Source organism: Drosophila mojavensis, unplaced genomic scaffold (genome assembly GCF_018153725.1).
Source record: "Drosophila mojavensis isolate 15081-1352.22 unplaced genomic scaffold, ASM1815372v1 contig_136, whole genome shotgun sequence".
Classification (NCBI taxonomy): Eukaryota; Metazoa; Arthropoda; class Insecta; order Diptera; family Drosophilidae; genus Drosophila; species Drosophila mojavensis.
In genome coordinates this window covers 72,472-95,887 of record NW_025318667.1, presented here as the reverse complement: position 1 = coordinate 95,887, position 23,416 = coordinate 72,472, and the positions used below count along the sequence as shown (strand labels likewise).

General features: G+C 41.5%; 1 protein-coding gene across 2 annotated transcripts; it reads right to left on the bottom strand.

Annotated features, from left to right (window-relative positions):
- Positions 1–6,477: 6,477 nt before the first annotated feature.
- LOC6585756 (delta-sarcoglycan) lies at positions 6,478–16,684 on the bottom strand. Of its 2 annotated transcripts, XM_002011346.4 has the most exons (6): positions 16,192–16,677; positions 11,236–11,884; positions 11,048–11,168; positions 9,841–10,102; positions 8,067–8,190; positions 6,478–7,946 (listed from the first exon to the last, which is right to left on the bottom strand). In XM_002011346.4, exons 2-6 carry the CDS (start codon positions 11,701–11,703, stop codon positions 7,758–7,760), a joined length of 1,164 nt encoding a protein of 387 aa, XP_002011382.2. In that variant the 5' UTR covers positions 11,704–11,884; positions 16,192–16,677; the 3' UTR covers positions 6,478–7,757. The 2 variants fall into 2 exon arrangements, with proteins under 2 accessions (XP_002011382.2, XP_043866275.1); XM_044010340.1 differs by lacking the exon at positions 6,478–7,946 and having other exon boundaries at positions 8,164–8,692; positions 16,192–16,684.
- Between the last annotated feature and the right edge of the window lie 6,732 nt (positions 16,685–23,416).

Genomic DNA, 23,416 nt, shown 5'->3' with positions numbered 1-23,416 from the left:
GACTTAATGTTATGATTTCAATTAAGTAATATCAGTAGCGGACACACATTCACGCTTGATGGAGCACTGTGAATGAGCACACAATCGCAGGCACCGATATATTCCCAGATTCAAATATAGCTATAATAACCTTTTGGTATGCAATTATCCCTACATATTGTACATTTCCCGAATAACTTTATTTTATTACATTGCCCCGCTCGGAAATGGCTAATAGCCGATGAAACAAGCCAGACCAAAGGGTAACCATGGCTGTCGGTGACTGCTGCTCGCATATACATACGCACATAAGTATATACATATATATGCTTATGTCGCTGCAAACAAAAAAAATTAATTATTCGACAAACGAATGGGCAAGGCATTGGGTGTTGCTAAATAAACAGCGCCTGGCCATAACTGAGTTTGACAGGCGACGCTATTTTTGTGGGTGCCAACATTGGGGCCTGCCGGCTTGAATGGCCCCAGCAGTGGCAGCTTCGGCAGTGGCAGTTGGTGGCGCCCAGACGCAGCTTCTTTTGCAGCTGCTCTTACTGTTGTTTGACCTAACAACGCTTCGCCTGTCGACTGTTTATGTGGCTGGCGGCTGCTTTGTTTAAACTTGTGTGCAAAACTTTAACAACAACAACAGCAACAGAAATAACAACAATGCTAAAATGCCATCATTACCAAGCGACAAAAGTTGGTCCTTTTACTGCTGCCAGCAGCAGCAGCAGCAGCAGCAGCAGCAGCAGCAGCCTAGCAGCAGCAGATCTAGCAGCAGCAGCAGCAGCAGCAACCGCTGAAGCCGCAGCAGCAGTAACAATGGCAGCCGCCGCCGGCAATGTGAAGTACTCCTTGACTTTTCCGTATAGGCAAATGAAGTGAACGGCGTTGCTGGCTGAGCTGCTTAAAAATAAACAACAAGAGGTCGCGGCTAGGCGATACCCTGTACCCTGATTAAGGATCATATTTTAAACATGAATTTTGTTTTCTATGCTCGAAACGGAAACAGTTAACAACTTGGTCAGCTACGTTGAATCTTCAGATTGTATAGTCTCCGAAGTGGGCGTATTGAGAAGCTGATGGGGTCCGGAGCCACGCCTGTTTCTTTTGATTGATATATATAGGTATGCAGGTTTGTAGGCAAGACTAATACTACCCATCTGAAATGGGTTTAGGGCATTGAATTACGTATATATTTATATAAATACGAATAAAAAAGGCAGCCAGTGCTCTCGGAGTGAAAGAACGACAAAAACTACGCGTACAATGGCAGCAAACAAAAGGCGCGTATCCGCACACACGGTCACAGTGTCAGAGCAAAGTTTCTTCCCAGAGAAAGCCACGACGACAGTACCGCTGACAATAGAAATGCGTTCGGAAAAGTGTTTTTTTGGTACGATGCATGAGTTTTCCATTTGATTTCCGCTTTCTCCACTATTTTCACACCAGCAGCAGCCGGGCCTCCGAGCATAGCCCCAAGCAGGACGCGGAGGGCAGAGGGCAGGGGGCAGGGGGCAAGCGACCCATGGAGCGTATGTTTGTGCACAAAAGGATTAAGTTTGCTCTGTCCTTTCCTACTTTCGATCATGTGTATTGTGTGAAATGGCTTCATTTGCGTTTAGTAATGATATGGAGCGCCTGCCATGGCAAATGCACTTCACTTTTACTGTATGTGGGCACCTATTAAGCATATGCATAGCTTCCCGCAACGACCCCCACATATACTACATTAACATAGATTTTGGGAATGGAGCACTATAAGAAGTATACACTACTCGAAGGCCGATTACTTTACTATGTGCCATTCCTGGGACTAATCAGCGGAACAGCTTTATACTCCACCAATAGTTCTATATCGAATGCCTTCGATGTTTCCAGTCAATAATTTAGGTTGTCTTCTCCTTTTTCTCGAGGAGTATGCCTTTTTTGTAAACCTATTCCATGTGCATTTGATGCTCACATAAGACCAATTGGTTTATTTGCTTCGTAAGTTATTTAGTTTGGGATTCGATTTTCTACCAAATTTAATTGGTTGAACTATTTGCGGTTCGTGGCTTAGACCCTTGACATTATGATGCAAATGGCAGTTGAAGTTATTTGACCTTTTTGTAGTTCAATTCAATTAAAGTCAAATGATAGTGGAACTAGGTTCGATTAGTTAATACGTTGGCCATAAATCTTCATTTGGCGGCTCCAATTAAAAATTATCTCTAATTGGCGCGTGCGAATGGTTGCAGGGACGAAAGGTAGGGTAAGTTAAGGTGAGGGGACGTAAGGTCCTGCGGCCATGCTGTCTTCTTGAACTTTTACACGTCTTATCGCTGCTATTTGGGAACAAATCGTGCTATGCGGCACAGCTCTCGGCACACCTGCCGTTTGACTTTTGAAAGGCAACCCAGACACATACACACACACACACACACACACTTTGTACACCCAGGGGCGCACACACACACACACATACACATACCCTGGGATACATGGAGCAAGTGGCGTGCAGAAAGGAGCAAAAATGTAATTCGGATTTAATTGCCTGTTAACACGCACTCGCGCACAGCGGGCACAGGCAACAGCTCGTAAAAAGCGCACAAAAAGTGGCAGGTGGGTAAAATCGAGGAGGCGGGCCAGGGACAGCAGCGACAGCAGCGACAGCAATGAGTTAAAACAAGAGGAAACAGTTAAGCGCGGCACTCACAAAATGAACAGCTCGTAATTTAAGCAGCAAATTGTGGGATACCCTTTTGTTCAGCTTGTTCAGCTTGTTTAGCTTGCTTAGCTTTTTGGGTGAGCCATGGTCGGCTGCCAAAAAGAGGTAAATGCACTTTTTAAGCGCTGCCCGCAACTGATAAGCAATCTCGTAAATAGTACGCTCTCCTTTCACTAGGTGCCAGGCAAAAATGTTTAGAGTAACTGTTCGAACTTACCGAATTGCGGAACTACAGCAAAAAATGCTTGACTTTAATCAGACAGCAGAAAACAGTTGGCGTGCGGTCATGGAAGCCGATGAAGAAGACTCGGTGAAAGAAGTGCCGATGTGGCATAAGCCGCAGATAGGCAGCGCGTGATATGCGGCAACCGACATTCATTACGACATAAATTCGTTTAGTTGCCGGTCGCCCAAACATTCCGACAGACTGAAACTGGCGCAGGCACTGCTGCCGATAAGGCACCCACACCCCACCAAAGGCAGCACCGGCACCAACACCAAGCGCAGCAACTGCAACTGCAACAGCAACATCTGAGGCAACGACTAGTTGTACCTCATGTACTGGACTTTGTCGATGATGCCATTGCAGCACGCATAACGCAAAGTGCTGCATACGCCAAGGAGTTGCTGCTCCTGCTATCTGCATATATATGTATCTGTGGGTGTGCTTGTGCATACCCACACACAGACAAGCGCCTTTCTAGAGAATTCGCTTTCTCGACAAACGCCGCGCTACATTGTCTGCTTGCATGCAAATAAATTAAAGTCAGGTAAGTGTACACGCGCGCTTTGCTACCACCTACCACCTGCCATCTACCATCTACCAACTGCCACCTACCATCTACCACCTACCACTATCATCATCATTATCATCACTAGCACCAGCCCTCTATGAGAGGGCGCATCAGGTCTAGCACTCAAACTACCCGCCGTATTCCGTGAGGAATATGTGAGGCTAGCGATTTATTTAATAACTTAATAAATAAATAAATTACGTATACGAGCTGTTGCCAGCAAAACAAAAAAATAAATAAATAAATAAATAAATATAAATATATAAATATATTTGTGCATATAAGAGAAGAGACGAGAAGAGAAGACTTAGCCCAGCCAGCCCAGCCACAACAAATATGAGATGGGTACTTTGTAAGTAAATGAAACAATTAATTAGATTCCATGTTGCATGCAAATCCTATTAGCTGCGACAGTATGTCGCAGCCACTCTCATGCATACTTAATTTGTCAGTTTTGGCGCAAGTTCGCAAAAACGCAGGATCCGTTAGCCAACTGTTGCACTACGAGCACAAGGAGGTCGGAGCACAGCATGGTCGAGGGGCAAGTGGTGTTTGTTGTTAACTGGTTCATGCGGCTGCTGAGCTGGTGTGGTGCTTAAAAAATTAATAGGCCGTGGCAGGTGGAGCTTGCTCTGAGGTGCTCCCATTCATATTTTAAGGCAAGCGCCATTTAAAGTTGAGTAACGTGTTAAATTTAAACTACTTAATAGCCACGTATGCTCACGCATAAGTCAGCCCCACTTGCGTCTGTTGATAAAGTGAGAAGGGAGCAGCAGTCCAGCACCAGGTAACACGCTCAAACCTGGACCTAGACCCAGACCCACACCCAGACTCAGAACGAGGCCCAGACTCAGTACTACCTGGCGCACACCCCAAGAGCGCCAGCAACTAGACGTCGCTGTGGAAAGTTTCCATAGCTATTCATATCTATGCATGGGTGTGCTGGTGAGGTAATTAGAAAATTTTATGCGATTACTACTTGCTTGTTTAACATTTTGGGCAACATTCTTCCATCCTTTAAAACACACACACACACACGTACCCAGAGAGGACCGCGCGCCATGTGAAAAAAGGAACAACATGCAACTGCGCCAATGATGCGAAGTAAAGTACAAAAGCGGCTTTTAGAATATTAATGGAATACTAAATACATATAGCGTGTAAAGTGGCATACTCACACACACATAGACACATTAAAATGAGTGTTCGAGGGGTGGTTAAAAAGACGAGCGACAACTTCAACTAATTATCATTACCCTGCTCGTCAGATAACTCATTTTCAAGAAAATTATTTCCAAATTATGTAAATCGACAAATTTGCTTCTGTTCCTGCTTGACTGGCAATTGCTGTTCGGATTGAAACTCTCAAGTAGAGCAAAAGGAAGGGGATATATGTACATGCAAGTTACTTTCCTAAATGCCTGAACACGCCAAAGCAGCCGCACTTTTCAGGAAATTAAAAATTTGATACATGTATTTTTGCCGAATGCACTCGTTGATGCCTAAACTTTAATCATCTTTGGGCAAAATATTTATCTCTTTTCATCATGGATTTGTATGATAATATTGTGCCTTGCTGTTCCATAATGATAAACATTTCCTTAAAATCGTATGTCAGCTAGTTAATGTATGAGTCAAAGAATATTACAAATCAAATCAAATTCAATTAAATAAAATGAATAAAGTAAATAGGTTGATAATAATCACTGCGAATAGGCGCATCGCAAATACGCTCTTTGAAAGATTTTCCAACTTCAATTGTTGTTTTCGTTACACGATTGAGGCATCTCCACATGTTCATTAAAAATCCGGAATGAGGCTAAACCAAATTACATTGCGCCACAACGCAAAATATTCTAATGCGCTACAAACTTGTAGTTTGAGCTTTTTTGTTCATTCAATATAATGAATGAGCACTCGCATACTCTGCGCACATAGCACAAGAGGGCATATCGGTTTGCTAGATTGCCTAGTCCCTCTGAAAACATTAACATATACTGCGATACATACCTGTGTAATATATTTAGACATTGCGCGCGGGTCAGACCAATGCAAATCGAAAATAGAGAGGAAACCGTATTGCGGGTATACCCGTACACTCATAGAGCTTTTTTCAAACAGACACCAAGCTTACGCACGCTCAAATTGTTACAGCCGGTCAAAATTAGCTCGAAAAGTAACTCAATTGTCGCTCAAATTCTCTAAAACGAACTAGTCGACGACGAGCGAGCGTCGTGCGCCGTGCGCTACGCTCGCCTTCGGATCCTCGTCGGCAACTCCCACAAGTGAGCCTGGCGAGTGTCCTCGGTGTCCTCGGCGCTGCCTTCGCTTAGACGCACCCACAAAGCACTTCAAATAGCATTGAATTCAATTGAAGTGGTGCTAGAAGGCGTTAACCAACGAAGCACTCGGCTTGAGTCGTCGCCTCGCTTTGAGTGCTTTGAGTGGAAAAAGTGCGCAAAATCCTTGTCGTCGAATAAAAAAACTGTTCGTTCAGCCAATTGCAAGCGGCAGTGGGAAATATGTTGCTTTCTTTGTTAGTTGCTCTTGTAGTTGTTGTTTATATATGTAGGTATATAATTTATTTATTTGTTTGTTATTATACTCATTTATTCATATATATATACTTATTTAATTTATATATATATATATATATATATATATATATATATATATATATATATATATATATATATATATATATATATATATATATATATATATATTGCTGATATGGTTTCCATATGTATATATAGATATATATGTGTAAACTTATCGTGCAAAAAAAAAGATATCTACTTGACTAACAAAGAATATTACAATTATACTCGTAAATTCCCATTTAAAAGCATTTTTGTTTGAAATGTTTCCACTCTCTAAATGGCATACATATGTATATTCAACGGCAATATATTAACATCCTATTCATATCGTACTCCTACATATAAATAGCTCTTATAGTTCATTGAATGATACTTCATTGTCTTCGTATTGTGATTAATGTTAGATTTTCGTTATTTACTGTTAGCATTTAACAACAATTGCTACAAACGTATTTTATTTGTATACCTTTTTCTGCACTTATCTGATTTCCGACCTATGTACATAAGCTTTTTCGAGATTACATTAATGGTACATACTGAGTAATAATGTTCATCTTCTTCATGTAGGAAAATGTGTGTTCATTCATTTTATATACATAACGTATGTGAATAAATACATCGCTTATTTCTCTTTCAACGATCCCGATACTTGGAAAGTAATTTATATTCACTCCAGCTCAATCTCAAACAAATTAACAGCTTTGGGCATCTATACCCATTCAAATGATCCTATATTGAAAACAAGCTGGTGTGGTTCAAATGAGATGTGATGTGAAAATGAAATCTAGTTCTGGTCCTATCTGTCAAAAAGAGGCACCGTCTTAAATTTGATTGGGCTGATGTTGGTGGCATTCGCACCGAATTGAACTGTTATTCCCACGTGCTGGTAAGGTATGCAGGTAGATATCCACCACTTATAGATTAGCATTATATATATATACATATATATATATATAGTATTACTTAGTTGTAAACTTCGTATGTTGATATATTAACTGCATGTACACAACGTGCAAGTGCAAGAAGCTCTCGATTTTGTTCTCGTGTTCAGTATTCATTCATATTTATGTATATATGTATGCATATAGAGGGCTAGTTCGATTAATAAAAATAGCTGCATACCCCAATATGTTAAGTTATTGAATATGTATTGCACTAGTTGATTCGAGTTACTTGTATATAGACAGACATACGTACATAGACATTACAACTACAGTTAGCACTATTCAGATTCTCGACAATCTCGCCGTATTGTGGATTTTAAATAGAAACAACAACGGTACATCGGCATCTAGTAGCACTATATGGCCAAAGACTTTGTGGCCTATTCATCAGCTTATATGCAACATATAATAATATCGATACTAATGTATTCATAGAGCATATGCTCTATAGCTGTATTCGCGTCGTTGTTTAAGAACAATAAATATTATATTATTTGTTGCAAATGAATAATATGTACAGTATACGTATGCACGAGTATATGTTATGCCTATATGATGTGGGCACCAATTATGATGCGCTATGCTCTACATATGATCTATAATTACGATTGCATTTCCATATGCTCATGGCTATATTAAATACTTTTGCTTATAGGTGCACACACACACATGATGTACGTATAGTTCTTCTATGCGGGAACGTTTACTCCTCCAGACCAACTTATCATCTACAAACTGTTGAGTCATCGCCGGCGCATATCGAATGGGGCGAGGCGAGGAACAGTTTGCCGTTAAAGCAGGCACACAGTTGGAAGACTCGATGCATGTGATCTCGATTCTGAGCAGATCCCATTATCGGCGGCTGAGCAGTGCGCAAGTTGGGCATAATTATCTTGGACGACTCCAAACGCAGCTGTGCAGTTGGTAGAGGGGAACAGGAGAATGGGGTATATTGCATAATTGTTGCATTGCATATGCAGGCTATTCCAGTTGAGATTCAATAGAATATAGCTAGAATATATATTATACTCACGCTGCCATCAAGCGCGCGCAATTTGACATCCTCCAGGGCTATCAGCTCGATTCCTCCGGCTCGAGACTGTAAATTGATATCTTTTGCGGCTGTTATCTCTAATTGACGTGTAGGCGACTCTAGTCTGCAATAAACTCAACGAATTGAAACATAAAAAAAAACACTACGAGTTGCACAACATAATATATTAATATAAATTAAGAATCTAGAGCTGATACTGACTAGAGCTGATCGAATTTGAAATTGGATCTTTTAACTTTATTTTCCAGTTTCTAGCTCGATTCTTCTTCAGCAGCTCAGTTTTGTAAGCGGAAGAAGAATATAATATACGGTATCGTAATGATGTATATTCAATCTACTGTTTGCTTTTAATTTAATCGTTTTGATAATATCGCCTATTTGCCAAATGCTGTTGCTGCAGTCCACCAGAAAAGTCTCGGGGGAAAAAAATAGACACGAATGAGCCTACCGGTCATCGGCAAATTTGTCAATGTAAACGTTATTACAAGCATCGCTCGCACGGCTGTTAATGGTCCGTACACACATTTACAACCTCAAAGCCCATCCCCACACTGGCCAGCATACGAGTTATCACCACAATATTCCAATATAGACCCAACGATTCTCTGGCAATAAAAAAAAAAAATGAAATAATCAATGCCCTCGAGCGCTTTTCAATTCAGTCGTCGTCGTCGCCAACGATGCCCATTTCAATGATGATGGCCTACCGAGCCCCCACAAACACCGCTCATCACATTTCTGCATATGTGTATGCGTGTGTGTGTGTGTGTGTGTGTGTGCATGTGGATGTGTGCATGCTGCATGCAAGCATGTGTGTGTGTGCCGTGTGTAAATATTTTCGCTCTTCAACAGGCTACATGCCAACACCTCACGAGTGTCAGCGTTTTGTGTTTTGTTGTTGTTGGTGTTGCTGTTGTTGGTGACGTTGTTGTTGCCGCCGCAAAGGTGATGGCGACGTTGACATACACAGTTGAGCATTAAGAGCATGGGCGGGTGTTTGTTTGTTTTTAATTTTTTATTTCTGAGATTTTGCCATGCCCGATTAATGTATTTGGCTTACACACACACTCACACACATACATGTATATATATATATATATATATTTCTATATATATATATTTCTATATATGTATACATATGGGTATATGCATGGGTGTATATGTGAGATATGTGTGTTATGGATTCTACGAAATTTATTACTGTTGTTGAATTTCAGCACTGTATGGAATTTCGCTGCGGCATTCCAATGGCTCTCTGTACTGGGCATTGTTTTCCTCCGTGCCTGGCATAATGACTTCGTCACGTAATGGGTGACGCACTACGAGGGCATCCTTTCATTCAAGCATGTGCATCAGATTTGGCTTGATCACGTACACATGCAAACTTATCCTATTAGACTACTAGACTAACTAGCATGGGCAAGGGTATCAAGTCGTCCGTACTGTGAATTCAACGTTTTTAACGGACTTTCATTCAGTTTTATTGGAATGCATAATAGGCTTCCTTCAATTGATATAATTACTCTGACAAATTTTAAGTCAAATGGACATATTTATGTATTTATTACAGACAGGTTATTGCATTTCATTCAATATAATTGTATAAATCAATTATGATCATGCTCTGACATGTAAAGAAGCCTTTGTAAAAAAATCCGAATGTGTATATATATACATACAAATATACACAACTATATATATGTATATATATACAACAGCACACTACAGTGGGTCTTAGGTATTGAACACTTACCTGAGCTCCCGGCCCGGCTCAGCACGAATGTGCGGTGTTTGTATGGACTCCCGGAAGATGGCGCCACCCTCTCCCTCGATGCGAAGCGAGTGCGCTCCGATAGTGACTTGATTTCGATTTACCGAAAATAAATTTCGTCCGGTGGTATCGTTGATGCGAAATCCCGCTGACAGACATTCAAACTTATCATGCCCCAGGAATAAATGATTCTCAAGCACACCGTTCGGGTCACGTGTATTGATTGAAAAATTACGTGAGGACTCTGTTGATGGCGCCGCCAGCGACGAAGGAAAGAGATACAATTTATACGAAGTACTTTAGAACGACGTCAGAAAATGCTAAGTTCTATTTATTATATTCCATTTAAATATGATTTGAACAGTCTCAAAAATCAGTCCGGCATATACATGGCGCATATGTCGACATGTCAGCTATGCGAAATAAATAAATGCGAAAATTTGCATTGCCTGCTTTGGCATAGTGCGAAAAACCTAGCCAGACTGTGTAGCACTCTGCCTTGAAGTTGTCCTTTTTGTGCGACTCTCTCTCTGCCGTCTATTGCTAGACAACTGGGTCTTTAACGAGACGTTTTTGCAAGGGCACCGGGGGGCACGGCACATTTACATGCGACCGTACCTTTGCCTTCATTCGTCTTCTTTGGCTGAGCCACGGATATCGTATATGTTGGCTATCTGTAATTGTACATCGCTTGATTGCTGTAGACCGCAGCGGTAACAGCTGCGATCTCATTTGATAAGATACCACCTCCGCTTGTCCATTCACGCCTTGCAGGATGTCAGTGGCAACATTCCGACACATATGCATATTAACGTACGTACACACGTATGCATGCAAAGGTATGAACTTTTACCGGCTACCTATCTGCGAATCTACTGATTTATGGCCCGAGTGACAACGGCACACATTTGTCGTGGACAGGTCCAGCTCAACTGGAGGCAGTTGCCCCTAGGCTGGGAGAAGGCTGGAAAGCAAATTGCTTGGCTAAGTAGAACTCAAAACGTTTCATGCCTCATCTGATATTCTTCAAATAGAAGCTGCTTCTGTTTAATTTGACTTCTCACTAATTCTGATTTCTGCGTAGAACAAATAGACCCAATAAAGTGTATAAACTAAATCTGATCATGAAGGTACACTCACAGCATTATATAACAAGTATTTAAATGAAGCATTTATGGCAAAAACTTACCTATGGATATCGGCTGACCGTGCCTGGAACGTATTGTCGATGCCCGCAGCATGTCCATAATGACCGTCTGGCCAGTGAGTTGGATGCCACCCGGAACGATCTTCAGTTGACCCATGCCATCCTGAAATAGCAGGGTGGATAAACCGTAGAGCTAGGGCTGATATACAACTCTTTACTACTTTACTCACCGTCGAAAACTCCATCACCTTGAGTATCCACAATGTTAGCACCAAGTTTGTGATGATAAGCAGCATTAACAGTAACAGCAATGTGTATAGGCACTTTTTACGCCAGCCAATTAGGCCGAGATACATCTCGACTCCATCGACGAAGCCACCGACATTCTCCTGCTTTTTGGCACCCACGGACGAGCCACCTTTGCCGCCGCCTGACACAATAGTGCGATTCCCCCTCTCCCCACCTGGTCTGGCTGTCATTATGGTGGCCGTCTTAGCGGAGGCAGAGGAGGAGGTGATTGCACTGCGTGGGCCACCCTCGCCGGCATTGCTGCGTGCCAAAATGCCCGCTTGGGGCGTTTTACTTTTTCGCATTTGTTTGGGCGTGGCTCTGGCGGTCTGCTGGTGTCCTGTTGCCGCTGGCATTGACATTGCAGTTGCTCTACAAGCTCCAACTTCTGCGCTGCCACCGGCCAGCATCGCAATCAATTGATTTTCCTGGTTCTGCTCTCTGCTTCCTGTTTTATTCCTTTAGCGATCCGCTTCGTTTGTGCGTGCGCTCTGCGCCGTCCATATTAATACATAGCTGCCTTAACTGCATCAACCGAAGCTAATCAAATTTCGTTTATAATTCATATACTGAACAAATGTAGTATTGTACCTGCGAAAGAAACCATTCATTACAATTCGATAGTATGAGGACCAGACATTATCTTTCATAATAGGAGTGGTATATACTGAAGATAATCAGCGTTATTATTTGGATCGAATGGATCGACCGAAGCCAGATAACATTATTCTCAAATCTGATTTTCCCCAGTAATCATATGCCATAGTGACTTCTAAAACCTCCAAAGTCACTACATCTTGGGCGAGGTCAGGAAAAATTGCGGAATTCATCTGTCTTAAAAAATCTGAAAGTATTCGTACTATGTGTGACATGCTGTCGGCGGACTGAACAGCGATTACATTACTGATTTTGATTTTGTCTTTAATATTGCCCTGTTTGGCGACATCCGCCGATATGCCACTGCTGACATCAGTTGGTGGCTTCACACCTGCAATTGTTAAATTATGCATAACTGCATGTCAAAGTGCGCACTTTTGCATTCAGATATGAAGCCATGCACATGTGTATCATTGGGTCTCAGATAAAAAGATAAACAGCCAGTGCGAGAGATGAAGCTGCCGGCAGATGCAGATACATCTACAGATAGAAATACAAATACAGATACAGATACAAGAATGCATAATCTGATGCATTCACTTGTATGAGCTGTGCTGTCGCCCTCGACGGGCTGCGGGGGGTTCCACAACCTGGCAACTACACATTTTGTGCATTCATTAAGTTTTCACGTCAAAAGAATTCAAAATAATAAAAAATAGCGTATAAGACTGCTGTCAGTGAGTCCAACTGACCGTTCGATACTCTGTTTACAATGGTCGTCATAGGGCATGGCAGCGGCCTGTTGATCTGCTCTTCTTAGAGCTCTTCGAAAATAGATCTATCCCTAAAATTGTGAGGCTTTCATCTATAAATATTGTATTTATGCAATGGGAACTAATATACTGACTCGCTGACACTCTGAAACTTGAGTGTATTAAATAAACAAAAAATATGAGTGCACTTTAAGAGAATCATAAATATGGCAGTTGAATATTTCGAGGTGAAATATGTGCACAGATACATACATATGTACATGCATATGTGAAATTATATATATAAAACTATGGATTTAAGTTGACTTTTCACTTCCACTGGGCTATATACATTCGAAGAAGAAGAGATAAGTTGAGTCAATCTAAAATAAACCAGAAGTGGAAATGATCTAAATATAGAAAATATGTGTATGTAGTTTTCTTTTCATGTGGATTTTCATGGCCGCAGCGAGAAAAGCGTTCGGCGTGGGCGTGAGTAATGAAACACATTTTTGATGCGCTCAGTAAAAATATAGAATTAAATGTGTAGATATTTTCTCAGCTATTGAGATCGATTTTCCCTCATTCCCTAGTGTGAATTATGGATTTGCTTTGAATACGTGTTACAATTCCGCTGTATACACTCACGCATAGGTGAATTAATCAATGAATGTTTCTTGCTCGCTTACATCTGCCCATTTCTACAGATATTCTATGCGGTATTGCTACTTTATGACTCTTTTGGAACTATTACCATATCTGTTTAGATTATTGACATTATATTCAAGCGACAGCCCTCTCACCTTGACTTACGCTCACCCTGGTATACACAGCCGAAAAATATTATTGTTAATAAAAATTTTGGCTAAATAGATGTTTGCCCACCTCAATTTTAGCAATATTTTCAGTTCATTCGCGATTTGTTTATTCAGCGCTACTTAACAAGTGAGAAATTGTTTATAGAATCCCAAAGTAAATACCAGTTTTGTTAGCAAATTAATGGCCAAAGCCAAATGGCTTTGAAGATTTTGCAACGAGCTATTTTTAAGCATTTTACAGTACATATTAATGCGACCGTAAGTACTTTAACGAGCTGCTGAAAGTGTCTAATTGCAGATCAAATACTTAAAACTGAAAAGTATAAGATCTTGAGAATTTTGTCGAAACAAATCCGATAAAATTAAATCAATCTCAATTAAATCCCCAAAAAGAAATCTATCAAATTGAAATTTTTGTGGCTTAGCACAGCCGCTGACTCCGCCTAACCGCAGACTAGCCGGAAAAAAGGAATTAATTGAATTAAATTCTTTGCTGCCATTGCGCGAATTGAAATGGATAAGTAATGTATTTTGTAATCATAAAAAATCGCGTCCGTTGCTGGATTTTATAGGTTCCTAATGTGCAATTCTTTCTGCATGAATCTGCATTGTTTGGCTTGATATATTCACATACCTTTCGGTGTTCTTTGTACGTAGCTCGGACACAATTGGAGTTTCAGCCATACATTGGGATCGAATGGCATATCTCGATCACTGAGATATAAGAAAGGCTTTATCTCACCAAATTTCAAGCTTAAAAATCGGTTAAGGCATATGAAGATCACTTTCACTTTCTGAATAGAATTGAACGGAATAAGTTTTTACGAGGATAGACAGTAAATAGAATTTTTGTTTTTTTCAACTCTTGTGAGTTGTGAGTTGAATTGGAGAAGAGGAGTTTGCTTGGTCTACAAAGCACTTTTCCAAACTAAAGGGAAGTTTCAGTGGCAGGAAGGACAACTAAAGAGTTAGCAACTAGTTGGAATTGCAGGAAGTGTGCCTGTGTGTGTGTGTGTATGTGTGTGTACTCGGGGATAATATGAGGGTTTGCAAGGGGCTTGCACAAAACGTTTTCATTATGCCCGCACATACATATAGCCATAATCTCAAAAAAGAACTCGGACAAGCAGTTAGACTGACTGCCTTAATGGCGGTCGGGGAACGTGCTCTGTGAGCGGTAACTAGAGCCCGAATGCAAATACCCAACGCGTTGATTTAGTATCTGCAGACAGCCGGTTATTACACGCACTCGAATGGCGAGCAAAAGGTTTACTGGGCGGAAATAAGGGACAGGGCAACTATTAGTTGCAGTGGCTCCAAAAGCGACGGCTGCTAGCACGTACGTTCAGTTTTAGTTAAGTTACAGATATACACAGACATAAACATATATATATACATGAGTATGTAGTTGCCTCAAAGTTAATGTTGCATGTTCTCATCGTTGTTGTTGCTGTTGTTGTCACACGTTTTTATTGCCCAAAATGCAGCATATGCTCCAAATTATTCGGCTGCAATGGGAGGCAGTCGTAGGTGCTGTTTGGCTCAGCATATCACAGTGAGCATACATGTCTGTCTGTTACATGTCTGTACATAATATCCGCTTGGATTAGGCATCTTCTATATATCATCCGAAAAAACACACCTAAGTGTCCTCAAGCATCTCTTACTAAGCATACTGAATATTAATTCAAATGATATCAACATAATAAGGATCCATAAAAATGTTGGATTATGATGAAGCAACTTGCATTATATTACATATGTTTTAAAATTTGAGGAAATCTCAGTATCTCTTCTCAGCTGCCCTGTACGGTATGTATAGGTAGGCTTGACTGTAGTAGAGTGGTTGCATGTGTTTGCATGTGCGAGTACGCCTCTGAATGTGGACACACACTTTCGGAAACGGAAACGTATATAAAGTTGTTGAAAATTCCTTGACAATGGGCAATTTAACGTGAAGTAGACTTATTGCAAGCAATAACTGAGGAGAAGCAGGCTTAGAGGGGCCAAGCTGACGGCGGGGCGCAGACACTTGGACACTCATTCTTAACTAAAAATATTAGCTGTGTCCCGACATTTACTTATCAAAAACAACCAACACACATGTTCGCCAAGGTTGATGGGGGTCGCGTATGTATTTGCGTATTTACGGCGAGCCGCTGTCTATAATGTCCCTGCGTAGAGTTTCTGTTAGACAGTTAACTACGTTTCATATCCAGCTTCGTATATTAGTTAGTCTGTTGGTTACTCTTTTCAGTGCAAAACTAAGACCAGTCACTGTCACTAGAAATTCGTATTCATATCACGCGTTTGGGCGATAAACTCGAACAGAGTTTTTGCTACAAAAATATTTCCCTCAAGTTGTTCTTTGCGAATTTAATTCTATATTTTACTTGTGTGAAACGAAGGAGAGTAATAATTTTGCATTTCCTAGAATGTACTTTAAAAAAAGCTTATAAAAATCTTTTCCTTTAAGTAGATCGGCTTCGAGTTTATCTATTCGTAAATCTAAATCCTGTGTTGAAACAATCTGCACGGCAGTAACATACTAATCTATGTTCTGCTATTCGGTGGATATCGTCAATTATGGTCCTCTTCCTTTATAGCTTGGAATGAGCAATATCTAAGATTTTAGTTATATATAGGTATTACTAGTTTACTTTGAAGTATTTACTTTTAAAGTGTAGAAAGAGATCCCGATGGTTATATGATAATGGTTCCAGGTACATACCATTCTATTTTAAAAGATGGATTGGAGAACTGCCGTCACTGTGCAACTTATTTATAATTTTTCTTTTCTGTCTCTGAATTGAATTAATGTATTAGCAAAATCATTGCATCACAATTGATTAAATTGACCATTTTTCACATTAAGAAATATTAAATAGATTTGAAATATGTTTTGGACACTTGATAACAAGTATGTGAGCACAGAATTGTTTTCAAACAATTACATATAATCAATCAATAGCGTATATACATATATATAAATATATATATAAAAAAAAAAAATATATTTAAAAACTTGTACAAATATGTCGACAAAATTAACCGAAGACGGAGCACTGCGAGTCTTAAGAATGTAATAGATGCTCGACAACGTGTTTGACCTGGACCGCCGCTACGGTGTACTGAAGTCGTGAGCGTTTGCAAAACAACTGACGGCACAGGCACTTCTGCTCGAACATCAACACTTCCGTGGCCGCTGTGGCGGCAGCCAGTGGAAATTGGCACTGGCTGCCAGTGGCAGTCGGCAGTGGGCAATCGGCAGTCGGCTCTCGGCAGTCGGCAGTCGCAGAGACGCGTCGGGTGTCAAAAGCTTTTGCCGAACGCTGGCCAAAAGTTTCACTCAAATCAAACTCGCTCGTCCGTTCTGGTAGGTCGGGTGCGAGCGGTGAGCGTCGGCTCCATTCGGTTCCCTTCGGCAGACCGCCTTCGCGGGTTTGTTTACCTTTTCGAGCATTCAACACGTGGTTCTTCCAACACTTTGGACTGCGCTTCTGTTTACCTTTGGCCACTGAGTAAGTAGCCAGTCAATGTTGGCTCCATTCCGCTAGTCGGCGTCCAATAATTAACTATTTAGCATTACATTGATACGTAATCTGTATTATGTAAGCGAAGGCTGCTCAAAATGTAAGTTCTTCGAATACGCTTCTTAATAAGCAACATCAATATTGTAACGGGAGCACAGCGATGAGTATTATTATGCAATTAGTTACTAGAATATCCAACAAAAAGTGAGAACAGACACCAGCCCGTTTCTGTAAAGATAGTGAATTAAGTTTTCGTAAAATAGATAAATTATTAATTGTTGTCATCTGCATGCGAGTATTTGGGGATGCTCGAGCTTTTGGTTCGTTGGGACAATGCAATAAACAGGGTTCAGTCCTGCGTACCTCTTTGTTGTTTAGCCTGTGTATCCTTGAGCGTGTTTGCAAATTAAAAGCGTTTTCATCTTTGGACAGAGTTCATAATTTTGCGCCTTTCATTAAGACCTCTATATAGCATGCGTGGGTTGCACACACATTGGTCCCTTTAATTGTTCTTTCCAACAGCTGCTATAGGGCATACTCAGCCTCAGATGCCGAGCTGCCTGAGCAAGGGCACTGAGGGAGGGTTGGGGAGCGCTTGAAAGGAAAGAGCAACCAGATTTGGGTCACTGCTTATGCAGCGGAGATACTTCCACGTTAGGTATATACCCAAAATGTTGTAAGCGCCCGCTCCGCAACTTATCTTTTGGACTATTGTGAGGAGAGTCACCCACTGTTTGGCTAGGCATAGTCGATGTGGATGTGGGCGTGGCTAGTCTGCCCAGAGGCTTTGCGGAACCACATATCAACCAAAAACCCTTGTAATTGTGCCGTCCTATGCCGCTTTACATTTTATTCACAAAGAGCCACGCCAGCCCATCCACACACAGCTGTTAATTGTCCTCTGAAGCCAAGGAGTCAGCTTGCGGGCACAGTTGGCGTCCTCGACATTGTGGATTTTCTGCATATATAATTTGTAATTTTAAAACTAGACTTTTCGCTATATTTTGTTCTTGAATGTGACAGGTCACGTTTGCTGGTAAAATAATAAGCTTACACTAGAGTCTATCGCAGTATGGCAGCTGTTTGAGTTGTGTTTCAGTCTGCACTTACACCAACAGAAAAGGATTGAAAGTCTGTGCCAGTTCATTTCATAAAAAGCATAATTATGACCCTAGTACCATATGTATATCAGGAAATATATGCTAATCTAGCCACATCTGCCTGCGCCTCGCATAGAAATGCTCGTTACACCGGACTTTCCGTGCAAATTAAAGTAGACTGTACACCTATCTCTCTGAACGGACTTATTAATTCAGTATCAACTCAATGAGAACTGCGTGATTGTAAATTGATTGCAATCAGCGAAACGTACTATTAGAATGGCTTAATGACCATTCTCAACTTTGAAGGTCGTTAAAAGACTCAGGTTTTCCTTGAAATCGCAGGCGAAATTTATATGGTCAACTCAATGATTGCTCGCCGTAGCTAAGCTTTGTGTGCTGTCAACGCCAAACATCGAACGTCAATATAGAGAAATGCCCGTCATAAAGAAGGTGGAGACATTGCGAGACAGGCAGCCATTCCAGTTGCCGATGAGCCAGCCAACCAGTCAAGCAGTCAACCAGTCAGCCAGTCAGTCAGCCCATCAATTGTTTCAACGTGAGTGGGAATAGTTGTCTTTTCCTTTTTTTTTTTGCTGATGGCATCATCAGTCCATCGGCAGGGAACAGAAATAGCATCATCGTGGCCATCATGCACAGCACTGGTCTTTCCTTCCTTTTCCTGTTCCTGGCATTGGCATTGGCACTGGTCTACTGCAAATGCCGAAGTGCACCAAAAACAAACCAACTAACGATCGGCAAAGCGACACGACAGTGTCGGCCCAACAGATGTGTAGAAGTGCCTTCTGTTGGGCTCCAGCTCCACCGCCAGCTTCAACTCAGGCAATGGGAGTGGCAGTGGGAGGGGCATGGGCAAGAGGCAGGGGCATTGGCAGAGGCCCAAGCACGAGTGCAGAGAAATCCCATGAATAATTCCACTTCAATTCCACTTTGTATATTTCATTTTTGTGTTGCATGCATCATGACGGCAGCGTCAATGACAGACGACAGCAATTGGCTTTGATAACGTTTGCTCTTTTGCGTTACTATCGCGGCGTGGCGCGGTTCGAGGGGTATTGTCAGACTGCTCATTCATCGCATTCCGCAACTCGGCCAACACCCGTCATGTACTTATTAATCAACAATCATTCTCGTCCTGTTCCCATTTCAGTGCAACTTTTAAGCCTGGCTCCAGCCCGGTCCCAACCGGGCACCAGGTTGTATATTTATTTCGTTGCCCTCTGTGCATTAAATAAACTTGTGTGTCAAATTCTGATCAATTATTCAGTTAAAATGCCGGACAAATCTACTCACCACATTTTTCCCATTTGCAAATTGAATGATGGATTTATGAGTTTACAGCATTAAGTCGTTTGGTTTTTGATGGAATTAAATAAAGGTATATTAAAAGTATTGCCATCAATGACCAAAAGCACATGGGTCCACATTCAACTTTCAACATTCAACATTCGACATTCGGCATCCCACATTCTCTACATACATATATACATACATAAATTTGCATTCGTGGCATAGGCAGTTAGTGGAAAGTGCATCGACGTGGATTATTCAAATAAAAATATAACAAGAGTCCTTCCGTTTCTGACACATAGCAGACACACACACATGCATTCGCATGTGTTTGTGTGTATATTTAGAAGTGGGTATGGATGTAGTTAAGTCAACCGTAAAGGTGCGCGATTGGCGACCTGACAGCTGACAGGAAACTCTGTAAAAAACTCCAAGAGCTTGCTTATGGCACATTTATCAATTTGGATTGAAGAGTCACGGACATGAGATAAGTATTATGCTAAGTAATAAGTATTTATGCTCCTAAATAAGATATTTGTAGTTCCAATAAGAGAGATTCTACAGTGTAGTAGGGGTAGGAGTTGTTAAATTGGGTATCAATCATAGAAATACCGACTTAGAGGCAGGTGAACATATACTATAATTATGATTTGCCAATCCGAGTGCAAGATTACAATCATATCACAACTGGGATTGAAATTGGGCTCCCGTTAAATTTGAAATCGGTATAATGTTCACGCGTAAATTATACATGCATTACAAGGCTGAAGCTGCTTATTAACGTATAGGTGCGTATATGAGACATTTTACGGCGGAATGCTACATTCCCTTATACTATCACAAGTAAATGCCGGCTAATGAGGAAAGTTAATATAGCATTATATACATGCCACCATTTACAGCATATGCAGCATGTACAGTGATGTAAATGAGCAGATTTATGTACACATAAATTCCTCATCAGGTTTCACTTTCCTGCTCTGAGCACATGCAGCCAGAGCGCATAGGTAAGCACTCTTGCGTTCAGTTGTCTAAGCGATTTTTGATTACACTTCCGTCGGAAATTATCATATATCCTTCAGCTTGAATAATTTTCAAGGAGAATCGCGACATAGGCGGCTCGTAGAGAAACCAAGCTACACTACAGAGGCCGATGAGGTCTTTAACACAAAGGGTAAAACTCAAAGGAAGGATACATTCGAAACTTTGAATTGATTGACGGTGAGCTACTCAGGCTTCATCAATTATTTATTTTCCCACCACAATTGCAATCTTTTTACATCGAGAAAACCGGAGAAACGAAGTCTATTTATTGCCATTTTGTTAGCCGAATATTAACACAAGATAAGTCGATTCGCGACTAAACCAATAATATGTTAAGTGCATTTAATATACTCTCCTTAGCGCTTTAGTGGCTGTAAGAACAGCAAGCATTTATTCAGGCAGCCAAGGCACATCCTGCCCCTGTGCTCTCCACCATTCACATTTCACCGTTCGCCCTGCACTCTCCCCCTGCCTAGACAGTCGTCTGGTCGAGAAGCGCAGAAACCCGACGCTAATTAAAGGCATTTGTTGTAGCATTTTCATTCAATTAATTATTTCGGCTATCAACGCTGTCAATCTTTTTATCAACAACAAATCTGCCAAGCCAGTGCCGCAGCAACCGAGTAATCGTATAGTCAGTGAAAACTTATTTGTTTTGGCAGCTTGAGGCCAGCAGCTGCCGTTGAGTAGCGGCCAACATCAGTTAGACCGACCACTCAACGGGTGGCTAACAATGCCTTATAAACGCTTTGTTTTCGCCTCTCTGTTCTCTCTCTCTCTCTCTTTCTCTCGCTCTCGCTCTATCTCCATCTCTCCTCCTCCCTGCTTTCGCCTGCTTTTATTTTTACCCAACGTTGTTGCATTTGCTCTCTGCTCAACAGTCCGCAGTCTGATATTTGTAGAATCCAGCTTGTCCTTTTGTTAAACGTCTATCAGCCGTCAGATGTGCACGTCTGAACATCTATGGCTGATGGGTGTACAAAATGAGAATGGTTGTAAATAATTTGAAACCTTTGAACGTATTGCTCGCGTACGCTTCAGAAATTATTATATACCCCGAGCTACTACCGACAAGCCAGGAAACGTAGGCTACAAGGATTCAGTCATGACTAGCAGAGCTAAGTACCCATCAGATGATAGGAACCTAGTTGCCAAGCTACTTAATAAGTCCCTCTTTGAAACGTTTTTCAATTGGGCAGAGCACGCTGATGATGTGGAGTGTAGCTCTCGGTTCAGGGAAACAGGCTGTTAACCTGGTCAAGGTAAGGTCCCCAACACTGCACATTCAATATCAGTAGACGGACCTCGGAGGAAATAGACTCTGCTTCCTTAATGACATACATGTGGAAACAACCTTTCACAGGCATATTTTCAGTACGCCGTCTTGCCCGCTGCGAAAGGTGCCACTGACCCTTTTATGCAAATATTTTTACAAAAGTGGCCAAGTACATAAATGTTTATCGTGGCCTCTCCAAGCCGTCTACTCTTTTCACCCATGTGCTCTTGCTGCTTATCTATAGACGTCGGCTGCTGTGCAACAGCGGCAGCTAGCAGCATTCGACTTTGAGGCCGAAGCGGTTACATAGGCTTGCTTTGGTGGTTAGATCAAACTTAACTTTATGTCCGCGTTTAAAGAGACATATTAAAGTGAAATATGTTTTGCATCGGGAGTCGAGCCGGCTGGAGTTGTGGTGTTGACTGCCAGCTCGTCGTCGGACCAACGCCAACGCCACGCCAACAGTGATGCCATTGCAATCTAGATTTGAGATCGGAATCGTAAAACCGGAAATAAAACAGGAAAATTAAAAACGTACAAAAGGTGCAAAATAGAGAGGAATGCAGGCAGTTTGCAGTTTGCGCAAACAGATAGGCGGCCGTTAGGCAGACAGACACGCTCTAAGAGAAACATTGAGCGCCTGGCAGGCGAGGAAGCTGGCAAAAATACAAAAGCAAAAAATATACAACTCCGAGGGCAATATGTAAAATGAAAACTGAAAGAGTAGCGGTGGGCTCGAAAGCGTTAAATCGGCCACCTTACCTGTAGCTCTTGCCGCCGCCGCCGCCGCCGTTGCCGCAAGGGCATCGACTGTTGGGAACAGGCCCAGGCACAGAGGCACAGCCACAGACCGAGTCTGATTAAAGTTGCCACACGTGCAGCCCCTACACTCACAGCATGGCATTTTTAAAAATGAACTCTAAGTGTTGCTCATTCATATTGTCTGACGGCAAAGGTTTCTTTATTTTGCTTAATATTCCCTTCAACAGCTGACGCTTAGTGCCAATTATTCAATAAACCATATACTCAAATTAAGTGTAATATATGCATATACATATTATAGTAATTTTCCATGACTGACTGGCTGTGCAGCGAAATTACATCAAAGCATTTTCAAAAAACAATCTCAAAACAGAAATAGCATCAAAACAGAAAGCATCAGCTACGTCACACGCTGGCAGCAAGGACAACCAGAAAATGTTCATAGAGGAGATAGGAAAACAATTACTTAAAGCAATTCTTCCACGCCATTTGTACGAAGTCCCCAAACAAAGGTACTGGCTGCCGTCAAACTGCCTGAAAGAACATTCCGTGAAAATACAAATGACTGTTGGACTCTGTGCCTGACTGAATGGCTTTATGAGAGCAGCTAAAACTTATAGAAACACCTTGCTCGCTCCACAAAGCCAAGTTCGAAAGTTAAATCAATGTCAATGACGTATGGAGTAGCAGGCAGCAGTGCCGACCGTTCGTTCTCTTGTTGTGGTGTCAGACCACATGATACCCTGTATCAAGTTCCGGATTATTTGTAGCTTTACTTTATAATGGTAAGCTCTTTTATGCTTGCATAATATCTGATGATAACCGACCGCTGCATAGGAAACAACATTTCAGTTCATAGTTTCGGATCAAAATCTATATATATACATATATCATACCCTCTGCATGCGGTGGTCGATAGCTTACAAAGAG

What these genes read in the sequence shown, in the direction of transcription:
- LOC6585756 (XM_002011346.4), bottom strand. Translation starts at nt 11,703, where the DNA reads ATGCTGGCCGGTGGCAGCGCAGAAGTTGGAGCTTGTAGAGCAACTGCA. An exon ending in GAGCCGGGCCGGGAGCTCAG is followed by an intron (nt 8,191 to 9,840) that starts GTAAGTGTTCAA and finishes AGTTTATTGCAG; the next exon opens with ACTAGAGTCGCCTACACGTC. An exon ending in TGCGCGCGCTTGATGGCAGC is followed by an intron (nt 7,947 to 8,066) that starts GTGAGTATAATA and finishes CCAACTGCACAG; the next exon opens with CTGCGTTTGGAGTCGTCCAA.